The sequence below is a fragment of the Notolepis coatsorum genome (assembly GCF_963971535.1).
Source record: "Notolepis coatsorum genome assembly, chromosome: 15".
In the NCBI taxonomy this organism is placed as follows: domain Eukaryota; kingdom Metazoa; phylum Chordata; class Actinopteri; order Aulopiformes; family Paralepididae; genus Notolepis; species Notolepis coatsorum.
Window position 1 is genome coordinate 37,299,123 of NC_140179.1, and position 13,223 is coordinate 37,312,345.

The 13,223-nt window shown below is 51.7% G+C and overlaps 1 protein-coding gene across 1 annotated transcript in view; it reads right to left on the reverse strand.

Moving 5' to 3' along the window:
* The window catches only part of prkcq (protein kinase C, theta), a gene marked incomplete at its 3' end in the record, with an annotated part of 111,556 nt that overhangs the window by 15,501 nt on the left and 82,832 nt on the right, over positions 1–13,223 (reverse strand). Inside the window, exons 11-12 of the mRNA XM_084330193.1 lie at positions 899–1,072; positions 349–440 (exon numbers count right to left, since the gene is read on the reverse strand). Coding sequence (XP_084186319.1) covers positions 349–440; positions 899–1,072 — 266 coding nt within the window. The remainder of the gene's footprint in view (positions 1–348; positions 441–898; positions 1,073–13,223) is intronic.

Here is a 13,223-nt window from a genome sequence, read left to right on the forward strand (position 1 = left end):
CTCTTTTTTCACCTGGCAGCGAGGACTCTCATTGGTGAAGCGTAACGCGTGGGAGGTCACGCTGCCTTCACCATTTTCTGCCTTTTGCTGAGCAGGCGCCCAGACCTGACCTGTAATCTGGCTGTCCACAACGCCAGATTACCACCCACGACTTCCCTCCCCCTAACTCAGCCAAACGAGTTAGTATGATGATCGGCCCAAGCCGCAGGGCAATGCTGACTCCGGGAGTCGAGACAGCAGCCTCTTGCATTGGTGCAAAGCGCAATCTCCGCTACGCCACCCGACCGCCCTGATCTAATCTAATAAATACTGTTGATGTTGCTACGGTAACGCTGGAGTCTGACGTACGTGGATCTTAGCAGGTCGAACTTGTGGCAGCTCTGGATGTGGAACATGAGGTCTCCTCCGTTCAGATACTCCATCACAAAGAACAGGTTGTCCTGAGGAACACACACACACACACACACACACGCACGCACACACACACAGAGGTCAGAAATGACGAGGGTGTGTCTGTGTGAGCGCACGTGCAGTGTGTGTGTGTGTGTGTGTGTGTGTGTGTGTGTGTGTGTGTGTATATACATGTACAGTGTGAATATGTGTGTTTGTATTTGTGTGTACACGTGCAGTGTGTGTACATGCTACATGTATGCATAAAAGTGCTGTCAGAAATGTGCATGCATACAGTATGTCCAGGTAACATGTTTGAGTGAGTGTGTGTGTGTGTGTGTGTGTGTGTGTGTGTGTGTGTGTGTGTGTGTGTGTGTGTGTGTGTGTGTGTGTGTGTGTGGTACCTTGGTCTGGAAGGTGCAGTAGAGTGAGTGTGTGTGTGTGTGTGTGTGTGTGTGTGTGTGTGTGTGTGTGTGTGTGTGTGTGTGTGTGTGTGTGTGTGTGGTACCTTGGTCTGGAAGGTGCAGTGCAGGTGGGTGAGGAAGGGGTGCTCCCAGGCCAGAGACAGCACCCTCCTCTCCACCATGGTACACTCCACGTCATCGTCCATCAGCACCACGTCCTTCTTCAAGGCCTTCAGGGCGAAGAACTGACTGCTGCTCTTCATCTCCGCCAGGAACACCTGCCGACACAGAGAGAATCACCCTCTGTGTTTATGGTTATGTTTATTTAGTCGTCACATGATGTACATCCACACAGTTACAATTATCAATAAAAACGATTGAAAAAAACAATAATAGTATGAATGAATGAAGTTTATTTTTCGGTCTTGTTTACAGATAAATCAAAAACACACTTGTGTGGACTAAAAAAAAAGAATAATAATATCACAAATGTACATAATTTCAACGTAAGCTCACACACAAAATCCAAAATCAATGACCGAAGAAAAGGAATAGGCTGAAGCACATGCTTATTTACCTCTACAAAATCTACTTTTTCTCCCCATTTTTCTATTTTCCTCCCATCCCAATTTTGTATTATCCAATTCTACCCTCCCCTGTCTCAAACGTTGTTAGACCATGCCTCCCACTGGTCGGCTGTAATGTGGACGAAGCCTTGCATCACGTGTCCCCTCCGGTACAGCACAGCGCAATTTCTCAGTGGCGAGGAGTAACGCGTGGAAGGCTCACGCTGCCCCCGATACTTCCTGATTCTGCTGTACATGCGGGCGCACCAACCAACCTGTAGGAGTCGCTGTCCACAACGTCCGATCCCCACCCACCGGCTTTCCCACCCCCTAATACTGCCAATTGTATTAGTATGAACGACCAGCCAACGCCGAGAGCTGGGCTCGAACCCAGCATATCCTGCGTTAGTGGCGAGCGCCTTGCCCACTGCGCCACTTAGCTGCCCCCTTTACAAATTCTTAAAAACTAAATATATTTTAATATAAAAAATATATATTTAGAATATGCTGCAAGATATAATTTTTTGAATATTTTTTTTTATGTTTTACTCATACATAATATAGGATGTTCTCTCAGCAGAATAACATTTTACTGTATAGTTAAGCACTACAATTATAGTCAGCCATCACCTCAGAGAATATCACATCATATATTGTCCAAACTGATTTCTTTCCGAATAATTGCTGTAATCTGGATCAGAGTTAAGACGTGATCTACTGCACAGTGTTGTAGACCACGCACACTGTCGCCTCACAGCACGGTGTAGTGGTTAACACCGTCTCCTCACAGCACAGTGGTGTAGTGGTTCTATTTCATTCTGGTTTCCGCTCAGCGTCATTCTGCACTAACCTCACTACGCGCCTAGCACTGAATAAAAAACTCCACAATGTACCTTTACATACTGACATCCGTCTGGCCACACCCCTATCCGCTTACCTTCATAAGCAGGTGTGTGGTCACCTACTCGCCTCCTTCTTCACTTTCACCACAAGGAAGTGCCTTGGTATATACCCACACTTGACAAGGTTGTTTAGTCGAAGAAAGTTGATACGTGTTTAAATTTTTTCGTGCTTTTTTCTTCTCTCATATATTTAAAAAGAAAAAAGCTAAGTCATAATGTTTACCTCGGAGGGTCGCGCTCGCAACGTCACCCTTCACCAGCGGTTCTCCATTGCCTCCTCTGTCGTGCGTCTTGGAGCGGGGTTGAGGCCTCTCTCGTGGTCGGTAGCCACGCCCGGTAGGCATCCGATGGATAGTTTGCCTCTCCAAGGAGCTGGTGCACCAGCGGCGTCTCCTGTGCGATGGCCTGGTTCCGGCTCTGGTTCCTCTGCTTCCGGGGAGTCGTCCGCTGTTGGGGTGCAGGCTCCTCTGGTTGCGGGGGATTTGAGACGCAAACTTTTTGCGTCAGCTCGCTCCCGTCGCAAGATGGTGGCTTGTAGACGCAAACGGCCTGGTTTTGGTGAGTTGCTGGAGCCGGATGAGGATGCGTCTGATTCTCCATGGCCGATGGAAACAGAGGACTACATGGTAGAAGCGGACGGGTTCTTGTTCGAAGCCCCGGTGGAGACATGTCCCCCGCCCGTCCAGGTAACATTGGAGGGGGGTGAGATGTCTCCTTGGGATTCCTCGTACACAGATGTTGGGTTAGAACCTCCGACTCGGCGGCGGGATGCCCTGCTATCAGCCACATCAGAATGTGGCTCCTTAACCAGTAGTCTGCTGCATGTGAGGGACGCGAGCTCGGTGCGGGAAAGTATGCAGGGGGAACTGCGTGCTTTGTTCCCCGAGCTCATGGCGGCGGCGGCAGTCGCAAACTTTCGCTCCTCTCTCACGCATGGCGAAGAGGGGGCTGTTGGGGTGGTCTTCTGGACCTCCTCTGGTAACCCTGTGTGCTTCCCGAGCCGCCGGGTCTGGTCCGAAGTAATGTTTCGTTGAAACCGTAGGCCTGGAATAACCCTTTTTGGAAACTGAAACACTTGTACTGCGGTATAGCTGGTGTATACCCGCAGGTGTGTTTTGGAGTTTTTCTTGAGGGGTTATAGGAACAACCACCGTATGTGGTACCAAGAGGGTGGTTGATTCCCTGGTGTGTTGGAGCAGAGTCAACTCCCGGGTTACCCGGTTGAGTGTGCCCCTGCACGTTCATGACGTCTGCCAATCGTGTCAGCCTTCTCTGCCTCGACCCCTCTGGGTGGTTTTTTTTTGATGGAGGCTTTGTCATGGTGCGCAACAATGCCAGCATACACCCCTTCCGCCGGGGTGCTGTTTTCAGTTGACCCCTTTGGCGCCTGTCTCGTCCGCAGTGCTCCAGGCTCGGGTCTACAGCCTGCTGCCTGGTTTCCCCGGTGCGCTGCCTGCTTCCGTTATGGTTAACCTTTTGAGTGCTTCAAAGTTACGGCCATGCTGACTGCCTGTGTTGCAGGGTCAGTGTGCCAGGCGGCGTACTAGTGGGGGGAAGGGCCCGCTCTTGGAGGGGCCCTGTCCGAATACGCTGGCGATGTGGGGGGCGGTGTCACTAAGTGACCGCCTGGTGAGGTCTTGATGCTTGGCGTCATTGACCTCTCCGGGCCGCCTGTAGCTGTTCCGCAACCGTTCCTATTTCCGGGGTAGGCCTGATTGGCCCCGACAGGCACGTGACCCGCCGCGGCCACGCCCCGCGGCAGCCCCAGGACGCGGCAACGAGGCTGCTGTGGTTCACAGGCGCTTTCCGCCTTCAACGCCGCCCGCAGCATTAGGAAGGAGTTCGCGGCGTCTTTCACATCGCAGTGCAATAATATATATACTAATATATACTAATATACAATACGGCTCACTTTTCCCACTTCAATGACAGAGCCACTGTTTAATAATATTGTCGCGGCGGAGCTCCGTCGCGGCAGCATTATGTAGCAGTAATCCCCCCTTTTTACCATTGACTAACTAGCTCAATTGGTAACGCTGCTTGGCTGTGGATCCTATGGTCCGTTTGTGACAAGTTTGATTCCCTTAAATATTTTTTTTTTTTTAACGTGCATTGCACTATAGCGTATTGTATATTGTATATTGTATGGTACAGAGGTACAATTTACAGTAAGGTGTATGCGTTGCAGTGCAAATGCTTCTTACTGTTGCGCTCCAGAGACCGTTACTGTACCATACAATATACAATATACAATACGCTATAGTGCAATGCACGTTAAAAAAAAAAGAAAAATTTTTTTAAGGGAATCGAACTTGTCACAAACGGACCATAGGATCCACAGCCAAGCAGCGTTACCAATTGAGCTAGTTAGTCGATGGTAAAAAAGGGGGGATTACTGCTACATAATGCTGCCGCGACGGAGCTCCGCCGCGACAATATTATTAAACAGCGGCTCTGTCATTGAAGTGGGAAAAGTGAGCCGTATTGTATATTAGTATATATTAGTATATATATTATTGCACTGCGATGTGAAAGGCGCCGCGAACTCCTTCCTAATGCTGCGGGCGGCGTTGAAGGCGGAAAGCACCTGTGAACCACAGCAGCCTCGTTGCCGCGTCCTAGGGCTGCCGCGGGGCGTGGCCTGTCGGGGCCTACCCCGGAAATAGGAACGGTTGCGGAACAGCTACAGGCCTCCGGGCCCCCCTTTTCCAGGGGATCCAGTCCCTTCAGGGGGTCCGGGTCTTCCTTCGCGCTCCGCTGCTACGGCCTTGCCACGGGGTTGAGTTTGCTCTTGACTCCGTGTTTTTGGGGGCAGTAACGAGGGTTGTTCCTTCCGTTCGTTCCCTGGTGGCATGCGGGTTGTGCGTGTGTGTAGTCGTGGGGTCAAGCCACGGTCTGCTCACCCTGTGCGTTGAGTTGCTCGAGTTCCTCTTCGCACGGTCGGATCCGTCTCCCTCCCGTCCTCCAATAGGGAGGGTATCCCTCCATTAGGGAGGGTCGGGGGGCTCGGTCCTCTCCGGTCTGATGGTTGTGGGGGGCCTCAGCGGGGTACATTTGTCGAGCTTCTGGCTTCCGCTCAGCTCCTGTTGTGCAGAATGACGCTGAGCGGAAACCAGAATGAAATAGAACGTAAGGTTATGTATATAACCAAGTTCTATGAATACTGGTGACACTCAGCGTCAGGACGCCACTGCGGCCCTTGACCTCACCTTGTGGTGAAAGTTTGGGAAGGAGGCGAGTAGGAGACCACACACCTGCTTATGAAGGTAAGCGGATAAGGGTGTGGCCAGACGGATGTCGGTACAGTATGTAAAGGTACATTGTGGAGTTTTTTATTCAGTGCTAGGCACGAAGTGAGGTTAGTGCAAAATGACGCTGAGCGTCACCAGTATTCATAGAACTTGGTTATATACATAACCTTACGTTAACACTGTCTCCTCACAGCACAGTGGTGTAGTGGTTAACACTGTCGCCTCACAGCACGGTGTAGTGGTTAACACCGTCTCCTCACAGCACAGTGGTGTAGTGGTTAACACTGTCTCCTCACAGCATGGTGGTGTAGTGGTTAACACTGTCTCCTCACAGCACGGTGGTGTAGTGGTTAACACCGTCTCCTCACAGCACAGTGGTGTAGTGGTTAACACTGTCTCCTCACAGCACGGTGGTGTAGTGGTTAACACTGTCTCCTCACAGCACGGTGGTGTAGTGGTTAACACTGTCTCCTCACAGCACGGTGGTGTAGTGGTTAACACTGTCTCCTCACAGCACGGTGGTGTAGTGGTTAACACTGTCTCCTCACAGCACGGTGGTGTAGTGGTTAACACTGTCTCCTCACAGCACGGTGGTGTAGTGGTTAACACTGTCTCCTCACAGCATGGTGGTGTAGTGATTAACACTGTCTCCTCACAGCACGGTGGTGTAGTGGTGTAGTGGTTAACACTGTCTCCTCACAGCACGGTGGTGTAGTGGTGTAGTGGTTAACACTGTCTCCTCACAGCACGGTGGTGTAGTGGTGTAGTGGTTAACACTGTCTCCTCACAGCACGGTGTAATGGTTAACACTGTAGTGGTTAACACTGTCTCCTCACAGCACGGTGTAGTGGTTAACACTGTCTCCTCACAGCACGGTGGTGTAGTGGTTAACACTGTCTCCTCACAGCACGGTGGTGTAGTGATTAACACTGTCTCCTCACAGCACGTGGTGTAGTGGTTAACACTGTCTCCTCACAGCACAGTGGTGTAGTGGTTAACACTGTCTCCTCACAGCATGGTGGTGTAGTGGTTAACACTGTCTCCTCACAGCACGGTGGTGTAGTGGTTAACACTGTCTCCTCACAGCACGTGGTGTAGTGGTTAACACTGTCTCCTCACAGCACGGTGGTGTAGTGGTTCTGTATCGTATCGCTCTCGCTCGGCATCGCTCTCTGCACTATCTCGCATACGTGCACGCGCACTGAATAAAGACCACAATGTACCTTTAATCCCAATATTTGTCTGACCACACCCCTATCAGTTTACCCATATAAGCAGGGGTGGGGCCACCCACTCTCCTCCTTCTCGCTTTCACCACAAGGAAGAAGTGCCTCGGTAGATCCCCACACTTGACACCATGATGGAAGAAAGGTTTAGGAGCAGCTTTGGGAAACAAGGATACGTTGACATCATATCTTTATTTTCTCTCTCACTATTTTCGAGAAAATACGGCGATATTGTCTTCGTACTGGAGTGTCTGGAAGATGATGATCATTCTAAAAACCCTCCACCGGTTTTCGTATTGGGAGCACGCCGCTGCATGCTTCTCAACTGCAGTTCCTTGCTGTGTTTGTTGGGGTGAAACCTGTCAGGCCACAGCTGAACTGTCGGACATGCCGCTGTTGTGAGAAGCGGTGCGTTCCAGGTTGGGTGAGTAGTGTTTGCTGGCGGGCTCCACTTGTCTGTTAGTGCTATGGGGGCTACTTGACAAAGTTTATGGAAACCGGCCCCAGGCTAGGGTCCTTTGTTTAGCCACCTAGGCGACAGAAGGCCTTGGTCTGAAGACCATTGTAGTTTTAACTAGTGGGCCGCGACCATTGACACTGGTGATCCCTGTGTGTTCTGGACGAGTGGATTCTCTCTGTCACCGTGTTAAGGCCCCATCTTTCATATCCAAATGAGAGTATTCCTTCACGAGGGGATATGTGCATGTAATGTGCGATAGCGGCAGATTCATGTTCAAAGTCAGCTACACAGGCCAGTTGGTACTGTGCTGATTCCGTCGGATGTGGTAAAGTCACCGTTGTGAAGCGGTGTTGACATCTTGTTTTCTCTTTTCTCTTAAAAAGTGAGGAGAGGTTCAGAACGGCGGCCTGTCTGGGTGAGTGTTATGTCATTGTTTACATGTTCATAGCTTACGGTTAGCCAGTCAGCTGTTAACTGCTGCGTTAGCCTGCTGGATCGCGGCATGGCCTGCTTAGGGCCTACTATTAGCCAGTCAGCTGTTAGCTGCGGGGCTAGCATGTCGTGGTCGCTAGGTAACGTTAGCTTGCTGCTATGGCCATGGCTGGCGCGGGGTAGCTTAGCTTCTCGCGCGCCGCCGTGAGCTCGCTTCTGATCGCGTGCGTCGTTAGCTCGGCGTGTCGCGAGCAGAAGCAGTAGCACCCGAACGGTTGGAGCAGCCGTTAGCTTGATGCTATTCTGTTGAACGTGCTTTGATTTTAACATGTTTTACACTCTTGACCACGACGTCATCCTTGACAGGGGATGTTTCGTCGACCCTGCCCTGAGCCAGGACGGCAAGGTTGCATCAACAGGGGACTGTAGTGCGGGTTGGGGCGGTGACGCTGCCCAGTTCGGACAACACAGGAGCGGCTGTGTTTCTACGGTGTCTGTGACTGCACTTCGCTGATCTGCGTTCCGGGTAGGAACGGGGTTGACCAGACCTCATAACACGTCTTCTGGTTTTACTTTGCTAAATGTATTGTGAATAACGGTGTTTTTCCCAAAACGTGTGTTGCTACAATGCATTTAGGATACGTTGCGGGTTATGTGTGAGCTGTTTTTGTCACTGGCAGTTAGCTTCTCCGTGCAAATCGGGGAATGATCTGGTTGTTGTGTGAGAAACATCATGGTGTTTATATGCACCGTGTACTCACAACTAAGGTAACTAACCTATGAAGCTATGCTTGGTGACAAGTGAGTAAAAGAATGTTCTTTCTCAGACTGTAATGACAATGAACAGTGTGTTCACACATTAACAGGTTTTCCTGTTTTAACTGGCCGTATTGAGGGTAAAATAGGAGGATTGTGTTTCCCCCCCGGTTCCCTGGGGACTTTTTCATCCTCCTATCAGACATGTTGTGCATTAATTGTGTCTTTTGTGTGGTAGGGATACGATGTAACTCTTAGCTTGATTGCTGAGGTTGTGCTAAATCTGCTGGAGAAACTTATTTCCTAAAGGGAAATTGGTTTGGTTGCTGTCATGTGTGCTTAGCAAGGCCTGTGGTCGATACTAATCAAGAATGATGTATTCTCTCATTGTGAAAAAAACGGCGTTCCTCTGTTGAGTGTTTTTGCCATTTTTTGTAGGTGATGATGGGTTGTGTGTGTCATGTGACCTACAACTGGGTTGTACTGGCCACAGAAGCACATGTGTATGTTGGACCGGGGTTCTTAGAGCCCTCTCTATTCTGTGTTTTTCCTTAGTAAAAATCAGATAGCAGGTTAGCTCATGCGCTGTGTGGAGCTGTGAAACGCTTCATAGAGCTGACTATGACTGTGTCATATTCTCTTTTTGTCGTTACATCGTATCATGGGTGTGGGGTCGTAAAGGGGTGAACTGGTAACCTTTCCTCTCCCCGTTGTTCTGTCGGTCAGGGGTACACCCCCTGTCCTTCAAGGTTCCCGTCACGTGGCGGTTCGGCACGTTACGGGGGGGGGGGGGGGGGGGGGGGGGGGAGGGAGTTCCTGGTCCCACGGCCTGGTATATTGGGCGTGTGCACCGCAGGAATTCCCCCGCCATAGAGTACGTCACCGTGCGCGTCTCTGTTGGTAGGACTTCCGTGTGCTGTTCAGGTCCATGTGATGGATCTGTTTTCAGGGGGGATGGTCAGGGCTCCTCCTCACCAAGCGCCTATTCAGGCCTTCTGTGAGTTCGGACTCCTTCTTCCATGTGAGGAAGCCTCCATCAGAGTACAGAGCCTTCCTCCTCAGATTGTCAAAGTGAGTGGACCCTCTAGAAGGGTCCTTTTCTATTGTATGTATATTCGATTCAATTCGTTTATTGAGTGTGTATGGGTTCAGTGCCTCTTCCCCGGAGGCCCTAAAACCAGTTTTTTACATGGCTCAAGGTGCAATATATTCTTTTCAATCTGTACAGCTCGCGTGGGAAGTCTCTCTGGGGATCCCCGTCTCTTTCCTATGGGAGGGTGGTGGGATGTAAAAATGTGAACATTTTTTACCCCGGCTGTGTAGACTGGGATACATACTGTTGATGCTTCCTTCTTTCTATTCCAGAAGTGTTGGAGTTAGGGAGTGTCACACCCCTCTTGTCGTTCCCCTGGGCGCCTTGGGGATTCAATGACAGGTCTAAATAGCCTGTTCATTGATGGGGGTGTGTCCCGACGCACGTATAGTGCTAGCTCGCTGTAAACAGGCGATTGACTGGCACGCCTTGGTTGCTTGTGGTTGAAACAGCGTTTTTATAAAGCAACTGAGATGGGGGTTTTTCCTCTTCCGACGACCACATCCCATGACCTGGGTGGGTTGTCGACGGATTCTCGTTCATGTCTGGGGGATGATGACGGGATGGATCTGAACATATGTGGTGGGGTCTCACGCCCTTGGGGTGGGCCACCAGGCGCGGTTCGTCCGAACGTCTGGGTGGCGCCTTCTTTTCATGTTAAGATCAACACGCATATCTGCCCTTCTCCTGGAGTAGGCATGTCGGCGTGGTTAGGGCACGGGATTGGTTCTGGTCACGCTGGTCCAGATCAGTTGAACCCGTTGTCCGCCGGGGATGCAGATCTGCTGTTCTGGTACCCTGAGGGACTTGGGCTTTTTTCAGGGGGAAAAATGCCAGGTCGGTCTGGGTGTCACAGGGTTAAGCGCTATGGAGACCCTGGTTGGGTATGTTTTTACTCAGCACTGTCGTCATGGCTTACAGCCATGCCATTCTGTACGCGCTCGATCTCGTCGGATCTCGGCCGCTACACAGGTTGGTCCTGGTTAGTACTTGGTTGGGAGACCGCCGGGGAATACCAGGTACGGTGTGCTTAGGGGCTGGTTCTCCATTATTTTTCGCTCCTCTCTCACGCATGGCGAAGAGGGGCCTGTGGGGGTGGTTTTTTGACCTCCTCTGGTGACCCTGTGCTTCCCGTACCGCCAGGCCCGGTCCGAAGTGATGTTTGCGACCCGTAGGCCTGGGTTAACCCTTTTTGGAAACTGAAACACTTGTACTGCGGTATAGCCGGTGTATACCCGCAGGTGTGTTTTGGAGTTTTTTCTTGAGGGGTTATAGGAACAACCACCGCATTGGGTAACACCGAGGTGGTTGATTCCCTGGTGTGTTGGAGCAGTGTCAACTCCCGGGTTCACCGTTTGAGGGTGCCCCTGCACGTTCATGACGTCTGCCAATCGTGTCAGCCTTCTCTGCCTCGACCCCTCTGGGTGGGGGTTTTTAAATGGAGGCTTGGTCATGCAACACCGCCAGCTTACGCTCCTTCCGCCGGGGCGGCTGTGTTCAGCTGTCCCCTCTGGCGCCTGTCTCGTCCGCAGTCTCCAGGCTAGGGTTAACAGCCTGTTGCCTGGTTTTTCCCCGGTGCGCTGCCTGCTTCCGTTGGTTAACCTTTTTTGTGTGCTTACGGCCATGCTGACTGCCTGTTCTGCAGGGTCAGTGTGCCAGGCGGTGTACTATTGGGGGGACGGGGCCCGCTCGGCTTACGGCCATACCAACCTGAACACGCCCGATCTCGTCCGATCTCGGAGGCTAAGCAGGTTCTGGCCTGGTTAGTACTTGGATGGGATTCCGCCTGGGAATACCAGGTGCAGTAACTGAGGGGCCTTTGTCCGAATACGCTGGCGATGTGGGGGGCGGGGCACTACGTGCCCACCTGGTGGGGTCTTGATGCTGGCATCATGGACTTCTCCGGGCCCCCATTCTAGGGAGTCCAGTCCTTTTGGTGGGTCTGGGTCTTCCTTCGTGCTCCGCTGCTACGGCCTTGCCACGGGGTTGGGTTTGCCCTTGACCCCGTGATTCTGGGGGCAGTAACGAGGTTGTTCCTCCGTTCGTTCCCGGGTGGCATGCGGGTTGTGCGTGTGTGTAGTCGTGGGGTCAAGCCACGGTCTGCTCACCCTGTGCGTTGAGTTGCTTGAGTGCCTCTTCGCACGGTCGGGTCCGTCGCCCTCCCGTGAAGCCCCTAATAGGGGGGGTGCCCGCCATTAGGGTGGGTCGGGGGGGCTCGGCCCTCCCTGTTCTGATGGTTTGTGGGGGGCTGTCAGCGGGGTGTATTTGTCGGCCGTTGGCTCTCGCTCGGCCTCCCTTGTGCAGAGAGCGATGCCGAGCGAGAGCGATACGATACAGAACGTTGGGTTATGGCTATAACCAAGTTCTGTTAGTATAGCGACGCTCGGCATCCGACGCCGCTGCAGCCTTTGACCTCGCCTTGTGGCGAAAGCTTGGGAAGGAGGAGAGTGGGTGGCCCCACCCCTGCTTATATGGGTAAGCTGATAGGGGTGTGGTCAGACAAATATTGGGATTAAAGGTACATTGTGGTCTTTATTCAGTGCGCATGCACGTATGCGAGATAGTGCAGAGAGCGATGCCGAGCGTCGCTATACTAACAGAACTTGGTTATAGCCATAACCCAACGTTAACACTGTCTCCTCACAGCACGGTGGTGTAGTGGTTAACACTGTCTCCTCACAGCACGGTGGTGTAGTGGTGTAGTGATTAACACTGTCTCCTCACAGCACGGTGGTGTAGTGGTTAACACTGTCTCCTCACAGCACGGTGGTGTAGTGGTTAACACTGTCTCCTCACAGCACGGTGGTCTAGTGGTTAACACTGTCTCCTCACAGCACGGTGGTGTAGTGGTTAACACTGTCTCCTCACAGCACGGTGGTGTAGTGGTTAACAGTGTAGTGGTTAACACTGTCTCCTCACAGCACGTTGGTGTAGTGGTTAACACTGTCTCCTCACAGCACGGTGGTATAGTGGTTAATACTGTCTCCTCACAGCACAGTGGTGTAGTGGTTAACACTGTCTCCTCACAGCATGGTGGTGTAGTGGTTAACACAGTCTCCTCACAGCACGTGGTGTAGTGGTTAACACTGTCGCCTCACAGCAAGACGTCCTGGGTTCGATTCCCACTTGGGGACCAGGTTACCGCGTTGCCAGGTACCCATGTGGGGTATCTCCCAGGCCTTTCTGTGTGGAGTTTGCGTGTTCTCCCCGTGCTCGCAAGGGTTTCCCCTCCAGAAAAAGATATAAACCCAATGAAAAAACCTGCAGAACAGATCGCTAACGCTGTCAGAACAGATCGCTAACACCCTGAAGATGACGGACAGGAGCACTTGGATTTGTCCCATGTCTGCTCCCGGCTGCCCTTGGGGGGGAAGGACGACGGGATGGGTCAAGTGCAGAGACACATTTCATCTGCGACTCAATGCATGTGTGTGTGTGTTCCTGTGTGTCGCCCATCTTGCATGTGTGTGTTGCTGCATGACAAATAAAGACTTCACATAAGATAAACAGATAATAACACATGTGCTTTTGATAAGATGATAAGGTAATGATGGGATAACGAAACAGTGTGCAGGGATTTCATAATTTCTGAGGGAAGACGATGAGGTGCAAACCCACAGGGAAGTGACGATTCAGGGCATTACATTTGTGAAATGTCCCCCTGTCTGCCCTGGTCTGGTGTGAACGGTAATGACATGGAACCTGTCCTGCAAGGCTCCAGCGTGAACCGCTTCCACCACCAG